The sequence below is a fragment of the Podarcis erhardii genome, assembly GCF_964252035.2.
Source record: "Podarcis erhardii genome assembly, chromosome: 16".
Lineage (NCBI taxonomy): Eukaryota > Metazoa > Chordata > Lepidosauria > Squamata > Lacertidae > Podarcis > Podarcis erhardii.
In genome coordinates, this window is record NC_138514.1 from 27,845,266 (window position 1) to 27,865,208 (window position 19,943).

General features: G+C 43.5%; 1 protein-coding gene across 3 annotated transcripts in view; it reads right to left on the reverse strand.

Moving 5' to 3' along the window:
• Window positions 1–2,948: 2,948 nt before the first annotated feature.
• RABEP1 (rabaptin, RAB GTPase binding effector protein 1) overlaps window positions 2,949–19,943 on the reverse strand; it is a 49,040-nt gene continuing 32,045 nt past the window's right edge. For all 3 annotated transcript variants that reach the window (XM_081843506.1, XM_081843504.1, XM_081843505.1), the window contains 10 exons: window positions 15,787–16,251; window positions 15,458–15,562; window positions 11,415–11,531; window positions 9,160–9,258; window positions 7,222–7,362; window positions 5,598–5,787; window positions 4,334–4,389; window positions 3,940–4,038; window positions 3,685–3,801; window positions 2,949–3,177 (listed from right to left, as the gene is read on the reverse strand). In XM_081843506.1, the coding sequence (XP_081699632.1) occupies window positions 3,076–3,177; window positions 3,685–3,801; window positions 3,940–4,038; window positions 4,334–4,389; window positions 5,598–5,787; window positions 7,222–7,362; window positions 9,160–9,258; window positions 11,415–11,531; window positions 15,458–15,562; window positions 15,787–16,251 (1,491 nt within the window). In that variant the 3' untranslated portion in view covers window positions 2,949–3,075. The remainder of the gene's footprint in view (window positions 3,178–3,684; window positions 3,802–3,939; window positions 4,039–4,333; window positions 4,390–5,597; window positions 5,788–7,221; window positions 7,363–9,159; window positions 9,259–11,414; window positions 11,532–15,457; window positions 15,563–15,786; window positions 16,252–19,943) is intronic.

Genomic DNA, 19,943 nt, shown 5'->3' on the forward strand with positions numbered 1-19,943 from the left:
ACTGTACAAGTATACAGAACAGAGCTAAAACTTGCAGGCTTTTTCTCTTAAATTCTGCACACAGCCCCTTTCTCAAGAGTTACTGTATTATATTCCCTGTTTGTAGTAGCTAAGGCTCAGTGCGTAACCCTGAAAGCCAATGGTACAAATTAAGCAATCCTTTACAGCAAGAGAGCCAGGACCTAAGGTCAGATGGGCACAACTTTCCCTTTTAAAAAAAGAAGGGGGGGGGAGCTTAATTATAGAAGAAATTATGTCCACAATTAAATCATTTACTTTCACTGAGGATTTCCCGGCATTGAACAAAATTATTTTCCCTTTTCTAAATTATTTGGACGGCTTCTTTAATTCATCCTGTGTGTATCTTGGGTTCTAGGTTTGAGAATTTCTGCATTACACTGTCAATCATCTGTTAATTTAGTTACAACTATGAAAGTTTTAAAATCTAGTACTGTTGATCTATTCCCCTGTCCTCAGGAGCTGAAAACATACTTCCCCTGTTGTCTCTGAAGCCATGCTAGGCATCTGGATGGAAAAACTCAGTTAATCAAGCACCTGACCTCGCAAAGTACTCCTCTTCAATGCATAAGCTGTAATGAGTTCAATAATGGTCTTATTGTGCTACTCTACATGCTATATCGTTCTCTTCCTATTTAACCAGTTTCTAACCACTTTAAGACAAATACGTAAATAAAACTGACTAGTTGGTGCTTTTCCAAAGATGGCTCACCAGAGAAGGTGAACAGGAGAATCACTAAATCCATCCTGACTCATACTGAAAAAGATTTAGCAATGTTGAAATGGCAGGAGCAAAACAGGGAGAGTTAGCCTCAGGCATGCTTGAAGAAATAGGAAAACCTCCCCTACAGCCTCTAGGACAGAATTAACAATCCAAAGAAACTTGTCAATGCAGACTAGGTTCTTCTCTCCCAATCCTACTGGTTGCAAATGTTCCTCACAGCAGTAGGCGTCCCAACCTTGCCATTTCTTTACTGCTGCAGTATTCCACCCCTCCCATAAACACACTCGCATACACACAAACAGACTGGATTCCACCAAGTGTTTTCTGATTCTGTAGCAGTTATGTGGGTGGAACCACACTGAGCAAGAGACTTCCCACAGGAGATAGCTTCCAGCACAGCAGAAACCTGCAGAACAGCCAAAGTGACTGATTACTTCTGGCCCCAAGTGGTTAAGTCTGGAATGGGACCCTTGGCAGGAGCAGGGTGGGGGCAAGGAACTCTGGTAATTCCTCCTCTTACACTGATAAAATATGAAGCGGAATTTCAGATCACTAGTTGTTTGGGAAATAATCAGGTAATGGTGAACATGATTATATTAAGGACCATGCTAGGCTCATTCCAGCAAATCAGCTTCATGGAGCAATGGCTGATCTTTCAGTAGCAGGAACAGAAAGGGAAAGGGGAGATGGGCTGCTCTTTGTACCCAAAGCACCTCCCTGTTGAAGGTGATCTGTTCTGCTACAGGAAAAAGCTAGGAATGCAAGGGAGCTGCAGCTCATGGATACAGCACGCCTTGCCCATTTCACACAACCCTTCTTCTAAGATGCACTTTCTAGGAAGTAATACGCTCTTACTGGAAATGCAGGGAATCATGGTTGAGAGAAATCAAAAATACTTTTGATACGTTTGAACCTGCAAATAAGGTTTCTTTCATGGTGGCTCTGCCTCAAAGCCTGTTTCTTCCAAACTCTGCAGTACATTCCACCCCTGCCTTCATGCTCAAATGGTTAGATGCAGAGGGCAAATGAGTTGCATGAAGGTCCCACTGATTTACAACGGGGCCAGACCACGATCAGCTTCCAACCCAAAGTCTACAGCAAGGGGAGTCTGCATCTCAAGTGGCATATCCAAGAATGATTCCATTGAAGCTTAACCACCGTTTCAGAATCTGTTTTAAAAGAGTGGCATATTTTACAGCTTCCAAATCTGTGAGTCTGAAAAGCACCTGCTCCACTTTTTGTTGGCGGTGCCTTGAAATCCACATGTTTGTTTTATTAAAGAGTCATAAAAAACCTAATTCCATCCTGTCCTTTGTATTCAGATTAAATACCCCCCCCAAAACACACACACACACACACACACACATACACACACACTCACTTCGAGGGGAGGAATGGTGGGCTATAGCTCCCTCCCATAAATGAAAAGATCCTAAATTTCAGCTCGACTAGGGCAGGATATCTTTGCCTGCCACCTCTGAAATAACGGCAACACAAAAAGTGTTGTTTTCAAACTGCTCCTGCAGCCGTTCCAGGGTGCATTTGCCACCCATTCTCTTGCCCCAAGAATCTGCAGGGCGAAGCTTTTTATTTCTAGTGGTCGCTTTCCCCCGAAGGCCAAGTCCTCTCTTTCGACAACTTCAGAGCCTTCTCATCTACACTGCCCCCCCCCATCCCCCAAACATCCTGTCCCATCACACTTTTCAACAGCAATTGGTCTCCTCCTGCACAACATACAAGATACAATGTGTGCACCAAGCTCAAAAACCCCAAATCCAGTGTCCTGCAGATAAATTCATATTTTAATATAAAATATTCATACAGCATGCTAGACCAGCATCTGCCTAGCCTGCTCTCTCACTCAATACCCCTGGTAGCCCTTCAGTCTTCATTGGGGTGGAGTTCAACAGCTTCGCTCCAAAATATGGTTTGGGGAGAAGGGGAGATTTGATTTGCAGAACTACCGTCACCACAATATTTTGTTTTTAATGGGAAGAGGTGAGAGAAAGAAGAGAGCCGAATTCCAGAGTAGGGGTGGACGTGAGAGAGGGAGGAGAGAGGGAGGATAGCCCCCCCCCCCCGCAAAAAAACCATCTTGCTCATCTCTCCATCTGACGCTTTTCTGCCCCCAACACAAAGCCATCTCTCCCTTCCAGAAACACAGCCTGGATCATTGTTCCCCTGTGTCATCTTCTGCTTCTTTCAGTTAAGAGTTAAATAATAATTATTAAATGTTTTGCTATAAAGATGAGGGTTTTTCTTTAAAAAAAACCAGAAACAAACACAAAACAAAACAAAAAAATTGCAGCCTTAGAGCCCTGCTATGGAGGGTGTCATGTTTCAGGCAGTTGATTAATGTCTGTCAGTTTTGTGTCGTTGAGGATCACACGGATTCTCTCCAGGGAATCTGCCTGCCGGATCCGTTCCAATTGGACCTACGGAGGGAAATAATTTGGTTCATTATATCCGGGTTCCCAGACCTTAGATCATAAAAATACTGTAAACTGCTATGAAAAACCCGTCAGCCCTTATGGATTGTTTTCTGTTGTGCTGCTAAAGCTGATCAATAGGTGGGAAACATTTTTAATGAATGAGAGCACATTTTAATCAGAGGGGAAGAAATTAAAAAGGCTATTTGGGTACTGGGGTGTTACTGTAGTGAGATGATAAAGATGGACTTTCTTTAGAGTATGGTTTAACTAACATAAATCAGTGTAAATTATTCCACAATTGCTATTATTGTTGTTATTATTATATACTCTGTCAGACGCACTAAGTGACTATAATAATAATCAAGGCAACTAGCTGTCGATTTACTACTATTACTAGGCATTAGAGCCCGCCCAGTCCAGCTTGGCTAGGGCTTTCCAGAGTCTGGAAAATCTCTTCTGAATCTCCCCTTGGTTTATTCAGTGCCTCACCAATTGTGCCAACAACCCTACCTGAAGGGTCTGCGAAAGCTTCACAAAATCTCTCTGCACTTGCTCACTAACATCCAGTTCCGTCTGCAGCCGCTGAGCTTTGTTCTTCTCCTCAAACATCAGCTGCTCCAGGTTTGCCTGAAACAAGTTTTTATTTGCATGAAAGGGCTTATCATTGCACTGTAAGCTGGCCCTGGTGGTCAGGGGGCACTGGAGTGGCAAATAATGGCCCCCCTTTTTTTTACATGAACACACCCTATTTTCATTAATAGTTACCTTTGCAGCCAACTCCTTCTTCAGTTGCTCCTCAAGGCTGTTTCTCCTTTCCTGCAAGCTTTCCAGCTGTTGGTTTTTCTCCTTCAAGGCGGATTCCAACTGTGAAATCAAGAATAAGTTGCATAAGGTTCAACACTGCCCTTGTCTGGCATTCACCTGCATGAATTGACTGCAAGTTAACTAAATCTTACAATTCCCTGGCCTTTAATAAAACGAGAATGGAAAAGCCTACAGTCAACAAACACTCTCCTTTATTGAACAGCCCCAGAAAATAGGCCAACTGCAACTCCTGGGCAAGTGACACAGGGGCTGCTGCTACAAGGTGGACAGAGAGGGGCTGTTTTTCACCAGAGCATGTCAAACATCCCCTAAAGCATCCAGGTGGAACCCTTACCTGCTCCTTCCCTGCTTTTATTCTCTCCAGTTCTGTTTTCAGACTGGAAGCAGCAGCTGTAAGAGAAGAGAGAGACTTTCAGCTCATTAACCAACCTTGTGTTCAGCTCATGCTGGCCAGGTAGGGACTAAAGTCACCAACACCACTTTCTCACCGATGGAATTCCATAAAAGACTGTTCATCATATTTCAATGTGTATGTTCCTGTCTGAGCCTCTAGCTGCTGATTTTTTCCTCTCAACTTATCTTGGCATGGAATATTAGGGTCCTGCCCTCCCTTTGCAAAGGGAAGGAGGCTGAGCAGTGGCAGGTGGCTCCCTCATACCTGTGCTCTGTTCTCAGGAACCTTCTAGCTCTCAGGCATAAATATGAAGTACCTTGTCCTGTGACACAAAGCTTGTGCCATCTATCTAAAATCAGTAGAGATAAGAAGTTTCTATGGGGGAAGGAAAAGCTTGTTTATGTACTTATTTTTATTTCCTAATATTTATACCCTGCTTGATTGCAAAAAACAACAACAACCCCAAAACCAACTCCTCAAAGCTATTTACAAAAAGATAAAATCATTTTATAAAAAAAATCAAAACCACTGTTGTGTTTGGCTATGATTAAAGTCTCACACAGACCCTACAGCCAGGAATACCTTTGTATGGCAGGCTGAGGACTGGGAAAAGGTTCTAGAAAGGGGAGCAGGGAATTCCATAAGCAAGATGGCCAGAGGAGGAGTGCACGAGTGTGGAAGAGCCTAGGGAAAGGGGAAATGTCTGATTGAGGCAGAGGAAATAAGAAGGGGATAATGAGGCAAAGTGCTGTGGACAGGCTGCATGATACGTCTGCTGCCACTAGACGATTGAACTGGCAACCCTAAGGAGGCAAGAAGGGTCAAGAAGTAGCAGCTAGAGGCAGGATGAGGAAACAAGTACTGAATTTCCCATATCAATTTCAACTAGCCAGTTATTTGGTTGCAAGATCCCATTTCAAACATTGGACTTATTTCAAGTGGCTTCATTAAAGCACATTGGGCATGACCCTGAAAAAGTTTCTTGGGATGCTCCTCTCAATATGGGAGACGAGAAGTGGAAGACTACCTTTCAAGATATTGCAGAGCACTTTGAACACCTAAGAAGTGTGGTTTAGATGCAAAGAATGGCACTGATCCTTCTGTGCAACTAGAGGAGCAGTTTCCTTCCAGCTCAGGGTACCTTTCTGCTCTGGTGCTCAGTGCTGCCCTCTCCCTCCAGGCCCAGAACTTGCCCTTCTCTAACCTATTTCCTCTTTGCAATTCTCTATTTCCAGCTGCAGAGTCTCCTCTATGTTCTCTTTCAAACATTGCTCAGCTTGAATCTGCTCTTTCAGGAACAAAATCTCCGCCTTCAGCTTTTCCTCCAGGTGGTCTGCTGCTGTCCGCACACTAATGATGTCTTCCCGATATTTGAGGACCAGGTCGCGGAGTTCCTGAAAGGAAGGTTGACACAGTTCTAGAACAAAGCACTCTCTCTTTCCCATGCCCAAACACAGCCCTAGCGTAACAAAATATTTACCACCCTGCCTCCTGTAGAAACCGGTTTTAAAATTAGCAGAAGAGGGAAGTAAACACTAAAGAGAAAAACCAACATTAGATTCCCCTCCCCAAAAAGCTGTGTCCAAATGCTAGATAATCTCTTTCTGAAAGTCAGCTGGGGGATGGTGGCAGGGTGAGGAAGAAATGTTGTGGAAGTAGAGATCCACACTGAGGAGCATCTGACAGCATGGTCCCATGGCCTAAAGGCACCAGAGCAGAGTCCTCAAGCAGAGAATGATGTCTCAGCAAAGAGGCACCTGTGTGAGATTCCTAGAGTACAACTGGAAAATACAGCAAGGATCAAGCATGATATTCAGTAAAGAGATGTCACATTTTCTAGGAAATCATCTTATATCTTTTCACCCTGTAGAGTCAGGGGAGGGAACTGATGGGGGAAGGTGGTACGGCCAATTAGACTTGGGCTCACCTCTAGGGGATGAAACTTGGGACATGTTGTATCTGACAGAGAGAAAGAGATGGATCATTGGCACCTTTCAGCAACCCAGGAAGGAGGAAGTGAAAAGGTGAGAATCAAGAGACAGAGATGTCCAACCCACTCCTGGTCAGTGTTAGAAAGTGAGATATGAAAGCTAGGAGCTAAATGGCACCTTAAACACAGGTTATGGGCACAGCAATGGAATGTCTAGGCACACTTTTTATAACAAGAATACAAAGCTGAAAATGAATGAACTGCAGCTAAAATATTATGTTCATTTTTCACATGGTCTAGTCCTTCCCTTGCCCACCCCCCTAATATTCTTAAGAGGGTCTTTTATCCAGTCTTAAGAGAGTAGCTGGAAGTGGGGAGGCAGAAAAAGTTCCTCCTTTCCTTCCACTCTGCAGTTTTAATCTGAAATCTTAGGCACAGTACTGCGCCCAGAGCTCAGAAACTGCTCGTGCTAATGAAACCCCCTATCGCAAAATGCACCTAAAACTATGGGAGTTTCAAACACTGCTCCTGGTAGACAGAACCATCAAGGGAGGAATTCCAGCCTGAATGCATGGAGGATTTTGGAAATGTGACAGGCAGGTTGCTATGCAATGGGAAAGGTTAGGCCATTGTCCCAGGTAGACTGGACTTTTAAAGGAACAGGCATTTGTTTCATTGTCACACTTGTGTGCACAGCAAGCTCACTTGTGTATGTGCCCAGAAGTTAAGATCAACAGGTACTAACCTAACCTCTCACTGGGGCAGAAGTGAGAATCCTTGTGTTTGTGTGGACACAGAGGCACCTGAAACTAACTTGTACATCTTTACTCAACTATCTCCCTGAGCTTTTCATGTTGAGAATAACTTCTAGTCAATCACCACAAACGTATTCTCCTACCTCTCCAGATTCTGGCAGGATAAAGTCTTCAGCCTGCTGCAAAGAGACATGCAGGCAATGTTTTCCTTGAAGGCTTTCATTGTCTTTCTGGAGTCTCAACAACTCCTCCGAGACATGTTCCCTCGACTGCGTCAGGACAGCCTCCGGTGGAAAAAACACACAAAAATATTTCAAAGTCACAGTTTCAAAATCAATGAAGTTGCATCTCCAACATTTTCTAAGCTCACGGAAGGTAAAACACTACTTCTCTTTGTGTCAACACCTACCCCAGACTGGAAATAGGAAGTGATTTTAGATTATTTAGGAATCAGTGGGAATTAAACTGCTGCAGAAAAACACCTTATAGCTAACCAACCAAATATCAATTGCATCGTGGTTTCTCATTCCAACAAGCAGCATATTGCCAGAAGCAGTAAAGGATAGGTGTGTCTTTTTTTGTCCGCAAGGTTGCCCTTGCTCCATTGCAAGGTCAGAGTTCTCAATTACCTCAAAGAGCTTTAATAGCCTTAGAAAAGTTTAACACTGAAAGTAAAATCGATTGCAGCAGACACAATTGAACAATAATTCATACTGACATGATTCCGAAGGTAAACAGACAAAAAGGAATCTTGTTACATGAAGTGAAAAGAAAAATTCAAAACACCCAGTACTAGGATGACAAGAACTGTTCTACTGCTCAGAACTGAGTGTGCAAATAAGTATGCATTTGCTGTTTACAAACTTTGCATTCAGCCTTCATCAGTAAAACAATTTCATGGTGGGTAACATTATGAAGAAAAATCTACACTGCCAGTCAAGAAAAGGTATTACAAAATCTAAAATCAGTATCTGCACTTACATATGAAAAAGAAGGAAGTTAAAGGCAAAAACCAGTTTATGATAGGCATATTTTGTGCCTGTCTCCTGAATGGAAGACTGACCTACTGGTCAAGACATGGGCAAACATTTCTAGCCTAGTGTCCATTCCTATCACTGTGAAGTTTATGGGACAGAGCCAGCAACAAACGACACTAGGAAGACACTTTGGGCTCATAGATACCTGAATCCCACCTGTGTAATCCCTAATCCACTTTTCCCACTGTTCTAGTGTGCAGATAGAGTGGGTTCAAAAGCCATGGAAGCAATACAGGCCATTGCTGGATAAGAATAAGCTACCCCAGGACAAGATGAAAGACATAAAACCTCTGCCATCAACCGTCCCCAAGAGACTTTAGGTTGAGCATTTATCACCTTCTAACAAGACACCCTTTCTGGCCTTTACACTGCAGGCAGAATCCATCATTATGTTATTACTTATTTATTGCATTTGTATCTCACCTTTTTTCTCCAAGTAGCTCAAGGTAGTGCACATGGTTCTCTCCCCACCCCCCACCCCAATGCATTTAATCCCCCAAACAACCCTGTAGGGTAGGTTAGTCTGAGGCTGTGACTCATGTGGGGACTGAACCCTTGTCTCCAGCACTCTAACCACCACACCATGCTAGAAGCTCTGCTGGATTCCTCTGCATCTCTCAACTGAGATATCCCTACTCCTCTTATAGCTGCAGTGTCCTCAGTGCCCCCTTCCCCTGCCTTCCTTAATATTCCTTAGAAAGTGGCCATCTTGATGGGTTCCCCACCACCATGTGCATATCTGGGCTCCTCCAACAGCTGGATAAGCAGAAAGAGCAAGGAAACAGATGCACACCTAGCTTTGCGGTCAGGAGTCAGCCAGGTACAATCTCCTTATTTCTCTCTCTCTATATATATACATATATGTAGGAGAGGATGGACAGCACTCAAGCTTGTTAACTGCCTGGCATCAACCATTCTTTGCCTTGGAAGGGCAGGCAAGTGGATAATTGCAAGGCTGTCATTTGGAGTAAAAAGCCATACAGTGACATTCTTTATTTATTCAAAACCCCAAGATTATTTTTAAAAAGTCTGCATTTCTTTTACCATTTGGTCCTGGACATCTCTCCTGGCTTGAGAAAATGCCTGTTGCAGTTCGCTAAGCAGGGCCTCGGACTCCTGAACTCTAACAACAAGCGAGGAGATCTGTTAAAGGGGAGGGGGGAAAGAAGACCTTATCAACCAACACAAATATAACACAAAAAGGAAGAACTATACAAAGTTTTCAGTCGATGGTGTGTTGCCCCTTGCAATGTTTCAGTCAGTATGTTCAAACTAAATTCAGTATTGTTGAAAGGGCCACGGACAGATTGGTGGGGATGTCTATTAGTGCAGGAGTTTCTGGTACATGGTTTCTTATATAGCATGCAACTGAAGTCACCCAAGCAGCTTTCTCAACAGCAGTTGATAAAATTTGGGAGGCCATGATTACATACATTCCATTTGTCTTCCATTTTCTATGTGGAAGATCTTCAAGCTTCTGATCACATATCATTCAAGCATAGATGCATTTGATTCCTTAATTTATATACGGCTTAAAATATTTTTTAAAATCTTTCTGATCAGCGTACAGATAACTGAAACAACAACAGACAACTTAAAACAAAATATTATAAAAATGCAGAGTGACGTATAAAAATGTGATACAAAGTTACTGGTACATGTAATACAAGTTAATACAAAGTTACTCATATATGTAAATCAATATCTATTCATTTTCCTTCTGACACATTCTCCCTCTCAGCCTCAGGATTCTCACCCAGGGGCAAAACCAACTCTCAGCTCACCTGCAAAAGTCTCACAATGAGAAGAGTTCCTGGAAACAGCAAATATCCTAGCCTCTCACTCTAGACTTGCTTTTTATGGGCAGGCCCAAGGTGGTTGGTACCTCCTCAGGCTGCACACATATATTTTTCCGGCTATGATCTGGCTACATAACTTGCACACATCTAAACTTCTCCTTAGGCTATAAAAGCAGCAAAGGAGTCTTGTGGCCTCTTGAAGATTAAAGGTGGTATTCAACTATGTAAACCCCTTTGAAATTAATGGACCTAACTTAAGTCATGTTCATTAATCTCAATGGGTTTATTCTGTGTAAAACTTAGCTGAATACCACCCCTACCAATTTATTATGGCATAAGGTTTCATGGTCAAAACAAAATAAAAAAATTCCTTCCAGTAGCACCTTAAAGACCAACTGAGTTAGTTCTAGGTATGAGCTTTCGTGTGCATGCACACTTCTTCAGATACAGAAGAAAGACCAACTGAGTTAAAGACCAACTGAGTTAAAGACCAACTGAGTTAAAGACCAACTGAGTTAGTTCTAGGTATGAGCTTTCGTGTGCATGCACACGAAAGCTCATACCTAGAACTAACTCAGTTGGTCTTTAAGGTGCTACTGGAAGGAATTTTTTATTTTGTTTTGACCATGGCAGACCAACACGGCTACGTATCTGTAATAAGGTTTCATGGACTACAGTCCATTTCATCAGAAGCATGCAATGTTATCCAGAGTTATATACATGGTGATGGTATACACAACAACATAGAGAAGTCTGGAAATCCTTTGCTTGTTTTACTCTAATGGTCCCCAGAAGCCTGCCTGTGATACTCTGTAATTAGGGAGTTTCCTTTTCCCCTTAACTATGATATTGTTTTATCATGCCTTCTTCCTTTTCTTTTGTCTATATTTTTAAAATATATATATCAAACTAAAATTCCATGGTTGGTTGATTGTTTTATATCACTGCCATTAAGGGAAGCTGTTTACATAGGGAAATCACACCTATGGGGTTAATCTAGGGCTGGAATAGAAGCATCAGCTTTTCTTGGCTGATTTATTCTCCCAAATCTCACACTGAGTAGGTATTAAGCTGGCTCTAAATGCTTGACCTTTGAGAGTATAGGGTTAGATGAGAAGAGGCCACTTCTTTCCTCTTCCCTCCTCATACCTTTTTTGCTTTTGTGCTGTGTCTTTTTAGACAGCAAACCTATCAGCAAGGACTGTTTTGTCTTAAGTAATTGTATGTATGCTGCTCTGAGCTTACATGGCAATTAATAGCAACTGAAAATAAATGAAAGCTCTTCAATACCAGTAATTGTTTTTTAAAAAACAGTACTAGTTGCCAATCGTCTCTCTCTCTCTCTCTCCCCCGCCCCCCTACACACTCAAAACAGTTCTGCTAAAAGCTTGAACTGTTCTTCCAGGGAACTCTGGGGTTTTACAATGAAAAAGGTTCAGGCTAGGATACCCTTCTGCAGACTGCTGCTCTTCCTTTTGCTTCTCTCCAGGTTTTCTGTACCTGATTTCCTGAATCTTCAGTGCTTTGTTTCATGTACTCCTCCAGCTCCTGTTTCTCTCGCATGGTTTTTTCGAGTTGGTCATTGGCCTGCCTCAACATCACCTGAAGCTTCTTCACCTATGTGGTTAGGACAAGAGCACACCATAAATTACCTTTCTTCTAAAAGAGGGTGGGTTGAGGACAACTGTCCAACAATAGTATCATAGAATTGTAGAGTTGTAAGGAGCCACAAGGGACATCTAGTCCAACCCCTGCAATGCAGGAATCTTTTGCCCAACGTGGGGCTCAAACCCACAACCCTCCGAGTAAGAGTCTCATGCTCTACCAACTGAGCTATCCCAGTTCACTGACCTCATGTTCTCTAGATGCTCTGAACTTACAACTGCCTTGGCCGATGAGAGTTGTAGTTCGAAACATCTGGAGGGATCAAGACTGCCGTAGATTAAAAACACACACCATGAATTAATGTTGGCACTCTTGATGAGAGAGTGGCTGTGACCAAAGGCCTCCTTGTATAGGATGCAACCTTTTCCAACACTGCAGCAACTGATTCATTGCAAAGAATTCTTTTCCTAACTGTAATCAAAATTCTTTTCCTAACTGTAATCAAAATGTTGTACAACTTGCCTTTTCTTCTCTGCAAAAAAAATCAAAAGCTTTCTGTAAAGACTGCAAAAATCAAGTATGCCAAGTTTTCTAGATGTAGGTGTAGCTATGCACAAAAAAGCTGAAGTGTAACATATTTTAAATGTGAAGAAGAGTTTGAACTTTTGGACACGAGAGACTCTGAAAAATCTGGTAGCAGTTACCGTATTTTTCGCTCTATAAGACGCACCAGACCATAAGACGCACCTAGTTTTTGGAGGAGGAAAACAAGAAAAAAATATTCTGAATCCCAGAAGCCAGAAGAGCAAGAGGGATCGCTGCGCAGCGAAAACACACACATTTCCCCTTACTTTTTAGGAGGGAAAAAGTGAGTCTTATAGAGCAAAAAATATGGTAATCTGTCTGTCAGAGGGGCTTGTCTACATGATCAATGAACCAAGGGCAGCCTTCTCCAACCTGGTGCCCTCCAGATGGGTTGGGCTGATGGCAGTTGCAGTCCAAAACATCTGGAGGGCACCAGGTTGGCAAAAAGGCTGCCCTGGGTTAACAACCCCCAAACTCTTTTCAACCTCCAATTTTAACTCAAGGGGTGAATCAGAGGCTGAAGTGAGTTGAAAGAGAGGAAAGGAGCCCCTGCACAAACTCAGGGGCTCTTGACTCACCTCTCATGCAAACAATAGCGGAGTTGTTATCACTGATGTGCAGAGGGAGGTGGAGTGCAGAGTTCCCTGCAGCCACAAGTGACCTGCGAATTAATTATACGAGAAAGTGAGTGCTGCATTGTGACTGGGTGTACTGTAGACCTCCTTGATCACGTGGAGAAAGGATCCCTGCATTGAAGGGGGTTGAACTAGTTGATCCTATGGGTCCCTTACAACTCTATGATTGTCAATCCAGGAAACCATCCCCGAGTCAACAAACTCTAAAATTCAACCTCAGCCAACCCTAATCTTGCAAACAAGGTCTCTACATCAGAGATTGGGAACCTACAGCTATTATAGAATTCCAAATGGACTCCAGTTCCCAACAGACCCAGCCAATAGGGCCAGTGCTGCTTCTAAAGCCCAATAATACCAGAGGGTTGGTTGCAGGCTCCCCACTTCTAGAAATGTGAATCTCAGAAGAATATTGACTGAAAGTACAGGGTGAGTCATGCTTCATTTGTGAATTGCCTAGCCCTAAACCATCCAAACTTTAGGTTTTGCACAAACAGCAAAAAGGTTTTTTTATTACAACTGCTTTGACACTGGTAACACTTGCAATAGGAAGGAAGATTCCCTTTCCTCCACCACCCTGGTGTGTGTTGCAACTCTGCCAAAATAGTAAAACTGATGGCGCTTATGCACAGAAGGGAAGGGGCAAGACAACTCTATGTGAGACATTTCAATAATAAAGTAATACAGTACAGAAGTTCTTGTTCGCCAACACATTTTTAGCAGGGGCAGTCTTTGAACTACACAAGGCCCAAAGGCCACAACACTCGCTCCACCCACCAGATCACACAAGCCTGAGCCCAGATGCAGCCAAAGGCCTTCTTTACCGTCCTCTCTCTGCTAGAAGTAGCAACAGAGGATTCAGAAGCCTGATGCACTTCAGCTGCTCATTCTCATTTGCCTGTTCTTGACTTGTGCATGGGAATCAGCCGCTGAGATGCAGAACAGGAAGAGCTCCACAGCTTTGCGGCTACCACAGAAGAGAAGGTGGTTAGACCTTATCAGATGGGCAATATGCAGGGAGCAGAGGTCCCAGGTGTTGGGGACTCAGCTGGGTCTCGACTGAGCCTTTGAGAAACCAGCTGCCTCCCGTTTTAATTTAGTGCAGCGTCCCCCGACCTGGTGCCCTCCAGATGTTTTCAACTACAACACCCATCAGCCCCAGCCACCACAGCCATGCTGACTAGGGCCCATACTGAACCTCTGGAGTTCAGCAGGTTGGTTTAGTGGATAGGCGGGTTCAGACTCAGATAAAGATGCATCTATTGATTCCCGCTTTTCAGATAAGAAACCACAACTCAAGAAACACTCATGATCCAAGAGATATACTAGTCACATCTTGAACTGAGACTCAAAGGTCGCTGTTTGTGAGATATTTCGAATGTCCAGTGATAATGGCAATCTTATCAGATCTTTCAGGGAGGAAGGATTCTAAGTTTTTAACCTGAAGGTTGAATAAGGAAATAGATCAACACAACACAACACAAAATGTCAATTGATTATAGAAGAGAAATGCTGACCATGTACTCTGCTGACTTGGCTAGGGGGTTGTTAATGTATATATTTTTACTGTTTTGAGGGGGGTGGGAACCAGATACAACAAAGGAAGAAAATTCTTACAAAAAGAATACCAAGCTTGCAAGTAAGCTCACAAGTAAAAAAAAACACACCACATAACCCATTGAGCTTCCTGTCCTTTCCCAAGCAATACATGTACACTAAAATGTCAGAGTGAAGGCACATAAGAAAGTACCCATTTAAAACCAGGGTAAACTAAGAAAATGCTGTGTGTAAGAGACAAAATAAAAGGGAAAAAAACTATGAACAACAGATAAGTAGAAAGAGCCTAACAAGAACTTGAGCAAGAGTGAAACATTCAGCCACAAAGCAATGAAGTTAAGCATTTCAGATCTTTGTATAATGTAACTGAGGAAGTGGATTATTGATTTCACTACTAACACAGCTGATAAAGGAATACTGCTAGGGAGATGTTAGATATGTCAGATTTAACAAAGTTGAAGCAGATGCAGAAGACGATGTAGAAGATAAAGAGTGAGAAAGGATGGCTTCCTAATTTCATACAGCCCATGGCCTAATTTTACAGAGGTGGGGAGCCAGGAGGAGGAAGATGACGACAGGAGAGGAAGAAAGGCTGGACAGACGGAGCCATGTGGAAGGAGAGAAGATCACTTGGCAAGCAATCAGTTCAGATCGCTGGCAAAAGTGATCTGTCCTTCCCCGAGGAGCCCACTGGAGGGGAAGGTGGGGGGGAAGGACGATGGCAGAAAGAGAGTAAGAGTCTGACCCCCTTCCACTTTTGCTTCTGCCCAACACCACCCCAGGGTGCAGCCCCTAACACATTACTACAGCAAAGGTATGTGGACGTGGCCCTCAAAAGAAAGTGGTTTCCTATCCTGAAAGCAAATTATACTTTACAAGCAAAGAAGCAATTCTGGGAACCAGAGAAACCCATCCCGCAAGTGTCAACATTTCTTCCCCTTTATACTGAAGTATAGTAACAGTTCTATGTGAAAATTTTACTTCTGTCTGACACTCCAGGAATCATTTTATTTCCTCATTTCAAAGGTTGAAGGCTGGCCAGCTTCACTTCTGCCAAAGTCCATACAGCCGAGAGCTATGCTGCCCTGTAAGTACTCCGTGAACTGGTAGCAACTTCTAAGCACCAAGACCCTTTTGCATGGAAGAGAGCAACCTTGGACCCACCTGATCCCTGGTTTCTGCCTCCTGGATCTGGATTACTTGCAACTGCTTCTCATAGTTGGAACACATATCACAACGCCGGCCCAGCTTGTTCCCAGCGTTTTGCACCTGGAGAACATAAAAGTCATCATTTGCCATGGAAGCTGCAGAAACTCTGCAAAAAGAATGCCAAAGTATCACAGAATACTGCACTGTGATGGTGGCTGCAGCAACTGCTGGTGGAGGTTTAAGGATTCTGGGCAGGGCAGAGCAGTTTTTTGTACTTGGTGGATGCACCATCCTGCACAGCAGCAATCTTCAGGAGGGAGGGAGATGGTGGATACAAAACTTACCTCTTTCTGAAGGAGATTCCACTCGGTTTCACTAACTAATCTGTAACCGCTAGGAGATACGTAAGCGTTCTCAACACTCTGTGTGATGCTGGAGAGCAGGGATGCTGTCTCCTCCTGCTCCGGTGTCATCGCTGTGATTGCTTTCTCCTGGTCTTTGGTTAACATAAACCCACTGGGCATTTGCAGAGAGCCAAGGGAGGCCGTGTCAAAGTTCTCTGACATAGAGTCCGCCCCAACTAAGGGTCCAAAGTCAGACTCATCAAGATTCCCAGCCGATTTGGCTTTGTTGTTGTAGCCCAGAGTTTTGGCCTGCAAGGATCCTGATGTTCCCAAGCTGTCCGTTGACTGTGCCCTCCGCAGCCCCTCTTTGAACATGTCGTTGTCTGACTTGAGAGATTCTCCCGAAGACAGCAGGGCATCTGTGTCGAGTGAGTGGACTGAACCGTGAGTACTGTTTATGTGCACCTATAATTTAAAGAGAGATAAAAAACACTTAGGCAATGCTTACAGCTGAGAAGAGCAGAAGCTGCCTTATACCAAGACTCAATCTACTCTGACTGGCACCTTTCCTCAAATTTCTGTGAGGAAAGGTTGCAATGTTTGGGACTTTTTCATGCAGAGGAAAGGCAAGTAAGATAGAAGTTTATAAAGTTTTGCAGAGCATGGAGAGAGCAAATAGAGAAAAGCTTTCTTCCCTCTCTCGTAACACTAGAAATCATGGACATGAAGCTGAAACTTGGAAGACTAAGGACAGACGAAAGGAAGCCCAACTTCATGCAGCACACAGTGAAACTATGGAATCTGCTCCCATGAGAGGCAGGGATGGCCACCAATCTGGATGGTTTTAAAAGACGACAGGACAAACTCATGGAGGATATTAATGTCTACCAGTCATGGTGGCTCTGCTCTCCACAGCTGGAGGCAGTAATGCTTTTGAGTACCAGTTCACTGGCCTGATCCAGAAGGCTTTCCTTGTATTTTTTAGCAGCTCTGAAAAGTTTCAGCCAGAGATCTTTCCTTGTAAATTTCACCAAGTTTAGCATTTGACTTGGAAGAGCTGCTAGCCAGATTCTTCTAGGAAAGCTACAAGCAGAGCACAAAAGCAATCGCCAACTCCTGTTGGTTTCATGCAGTACTTTACATTTACAAATACTAACCTTCTGTTTAAATGTTATGGCCAGTTGCCACAAATAAACAGATGAAGCAGAACAGGTCTGTCTAATACTTTCTAAAGGTTGACAAGATAGTGTCCACTATCACACTTTGCCTTAGAAAACTTCACGTATGCATTTCTGTTGTTTGACCTACATCTATAGTGAATCAGGCAACCCTATAACATCCCAATATTATATACGGGAGAGGAAAAATAAATCTTTGATCAATGTCTTCCGCACCCCACACTCTCGCCCCCAACTAGACTCATGACTCCAGCAGAGGTGGGTAGAGTTCCAAATTCCCTGAAGCACATAGCAACAGAAACCTGAAAGAACTAGTTAGTAGAACATGAGACTCTTAATCTCAGGGCCGTGGGTTTGAGCCCCAGGTTGGGCAAAAGAGATTCCTGCATTGCAGGGGGTTGGACTAGATGTCCCTCGGGGTCCCTTCCAATTCTATCTTTTAATGATTTTGTTATTCCATGTGACTAATATTTCCTATAATTTCTTCACAGCATTAAGAAGGTTGCTAATTCAGGACTGTTGCCTGGGGATTAAAGTAGAATTCAAGCATTTTTTTAACCAAACAGGAAGCAGCGTTGTACAAAGACAGACTTTTGGTCTATGTACAATCAGGGTTGTCAACATGGCTGGCAGTGGTTTTCCAGGGTTTCAGGAAGGGATCTTTCCCAGGACCACCTGGAGATGTCATTGGGGAATGAATATGCGACTTTCTCCTGCATGCAATGCATGCCCTCTACCACTGAGCCCAAAGCCCCTCTCATGTAAACAAGCTCACAGGACTTAATCTGAAAGGAACATCCTTTTTAAGCATGCCTGTAGCAGTACGTCTCCTTTTTGTAATGAATGCAGGTGTGTGTGTGTGCATGTGTGTTGCTTAAAACCATCTGCACAACTCCAGCTTCCTATTTTACTACAGTATAGCCTTTGCAGGAAGCAATATGGCACGATGTGCTGGCCAAAGCAACATAAAAATGTCTTAAGGGCTTAGGCGTCAAACCTCAAGTACACAATTCTCTTGTGTGGCTTACCAGGACTTCACTCAGAGAAGGCAATTAGTGCTGGTGGGAGCCAATTATTATGGAACCTCATTTAAAGAACCCATGTAAATCCTATTAACATGCCCTATGAAAAACTGGCTTACAGCCACCTTAAGTTAAAGGATTAAAACAAAGAATTTTTCCCGTAGACACAAGAATTATGTTCTGCTGCTTCACAACGCAACTGAAAGAAGAATAGGCAAGATAGCAAAGGAAAGACTGTCAGTCCTGAATATACCCCAGTAAAACTTTCCGTTTTAATATGGAGAAATACTGACTTTGCTCTACTGAGGGTGGCTGAACTTAAAACCAACTCAGTTTTAAAAGGGATAAGGAAGACAAAAACTAGCACAGCAAGTACGCCCAGGCGATCAACTTAGAACAATGGTTACATTCAAGCCAAACCAGTTGTTTACCAAATTGCTTATTAAAACACATAAATAATGGGGTCTAACTGTGCAACTTGCAAATTCAAAGCCACTTCCTATCACTAGAATGGATTTCAGATTCACCACCACAAGAATTATGCTGAGTGACCTGGCAGAGACCAGGGTTCAAATCCCCACTCAGCCACAAAGCACAGCGGGTGAGAACCACATATGCCACCCTGCATGGACATACCTTAAACTTCCCAGTTTAGGACAAGGGCAGATTTCACCACCCCAGTGCCTAGCAGGTGTATTAGACTACAATTTCCATCAGCCCAAGCTGGAACAGCCAAAACATCTAAAGGGCACCAGTTTGGCAAAGGCTGGTTTAGGAAATCAGCTCCTCTGCCTTCACATGTAGTAACTTGAGGCTTCACACCATATTTAACTATCTTTACAATTCAGGTTTTGTGTGCAATCCCAATCTTTAATGTGCATATTAAAAGGTTAGACTGGACGACTCTGGCACTGCGGCACTCATCTCGCTTTACTGGCTGAGGGACCCGGCGTACAGCTTCTGGGTCATGTGGCCAGCATGACTAAGCCGCTTCTGGTGAACCATAGCAGCGCACGGAAACGCCGTTTACCTTCCCGTCGCAGCAGTACCTATTTATCTACTTGCACTTTGAGGTGCTTTCGAACTGCTAGGTTGGCAGGAGCAGGGACTGAGCAATGGGAGCTCGCCCCGTCATGCGGATTCGAACCACAGACCTTCTGATCGGCAAGTCCTAGGCTCTGTGGTTTAACCCACAGCACCACCCGCGTCCCTACTAATGTGCATATTACCAGAGTTTTAAGATGAGGATTTAATTTTTGTGACATTAAGGCTTTAGAAAATTGCTGGATAACTGATGCCTCATGCTTCATTCCGAAAAAGAGGGGGAAGGTCCCAAAGGTTGAGAGAAATATTTCAAAAGGAAAAACAAAAACAAAACAGTGTAGGAATTCACTGGGAAAGAGCTGAAACATCTGCATTCCATTGTAGGCTGGGTAGTATGTTGAGTATATAGTTATCAACTGTCAATTGTTAAACTATTTTTAAAAGGACAGGCCCAAGAATGTAAGATAAGCCCTGCCACATCAGGCCAATGGAAGCCCTTCTAGGCCAGTATCCTGTTGCCACAGTGGCCAACCAGATGCCTCAAAGGGAAACCAGCAAGCAACACCCGTGCACAAGAGCCCTCTCCCCTCCTGTGGTTTCCAACAAGCAGTATCTCTTGCCAAAATCTTATGCAAAGCCAAGGAAAATTACATTCTGCTCATTTAGGTCTTGTCTTACTCCAGCACCATTTGTTTCACATTTACTAGACTATAGCCATACATTTAAAAGGCAAATCATACACCAAGAACACCATTCATCATGCTAAAGCTTCAAGTTTGGCAACACATGATAAGCAAGACTCCAGCTACAAAGGCTGGGGCTGCTGAGGAGGCAGAAGACCATTTTGGCTGAGTCCTGGAAGACCTGCTCCCTGCCTTGCAGGCCTTTCTCACCTGGCCTGGGAGGGCGGTCC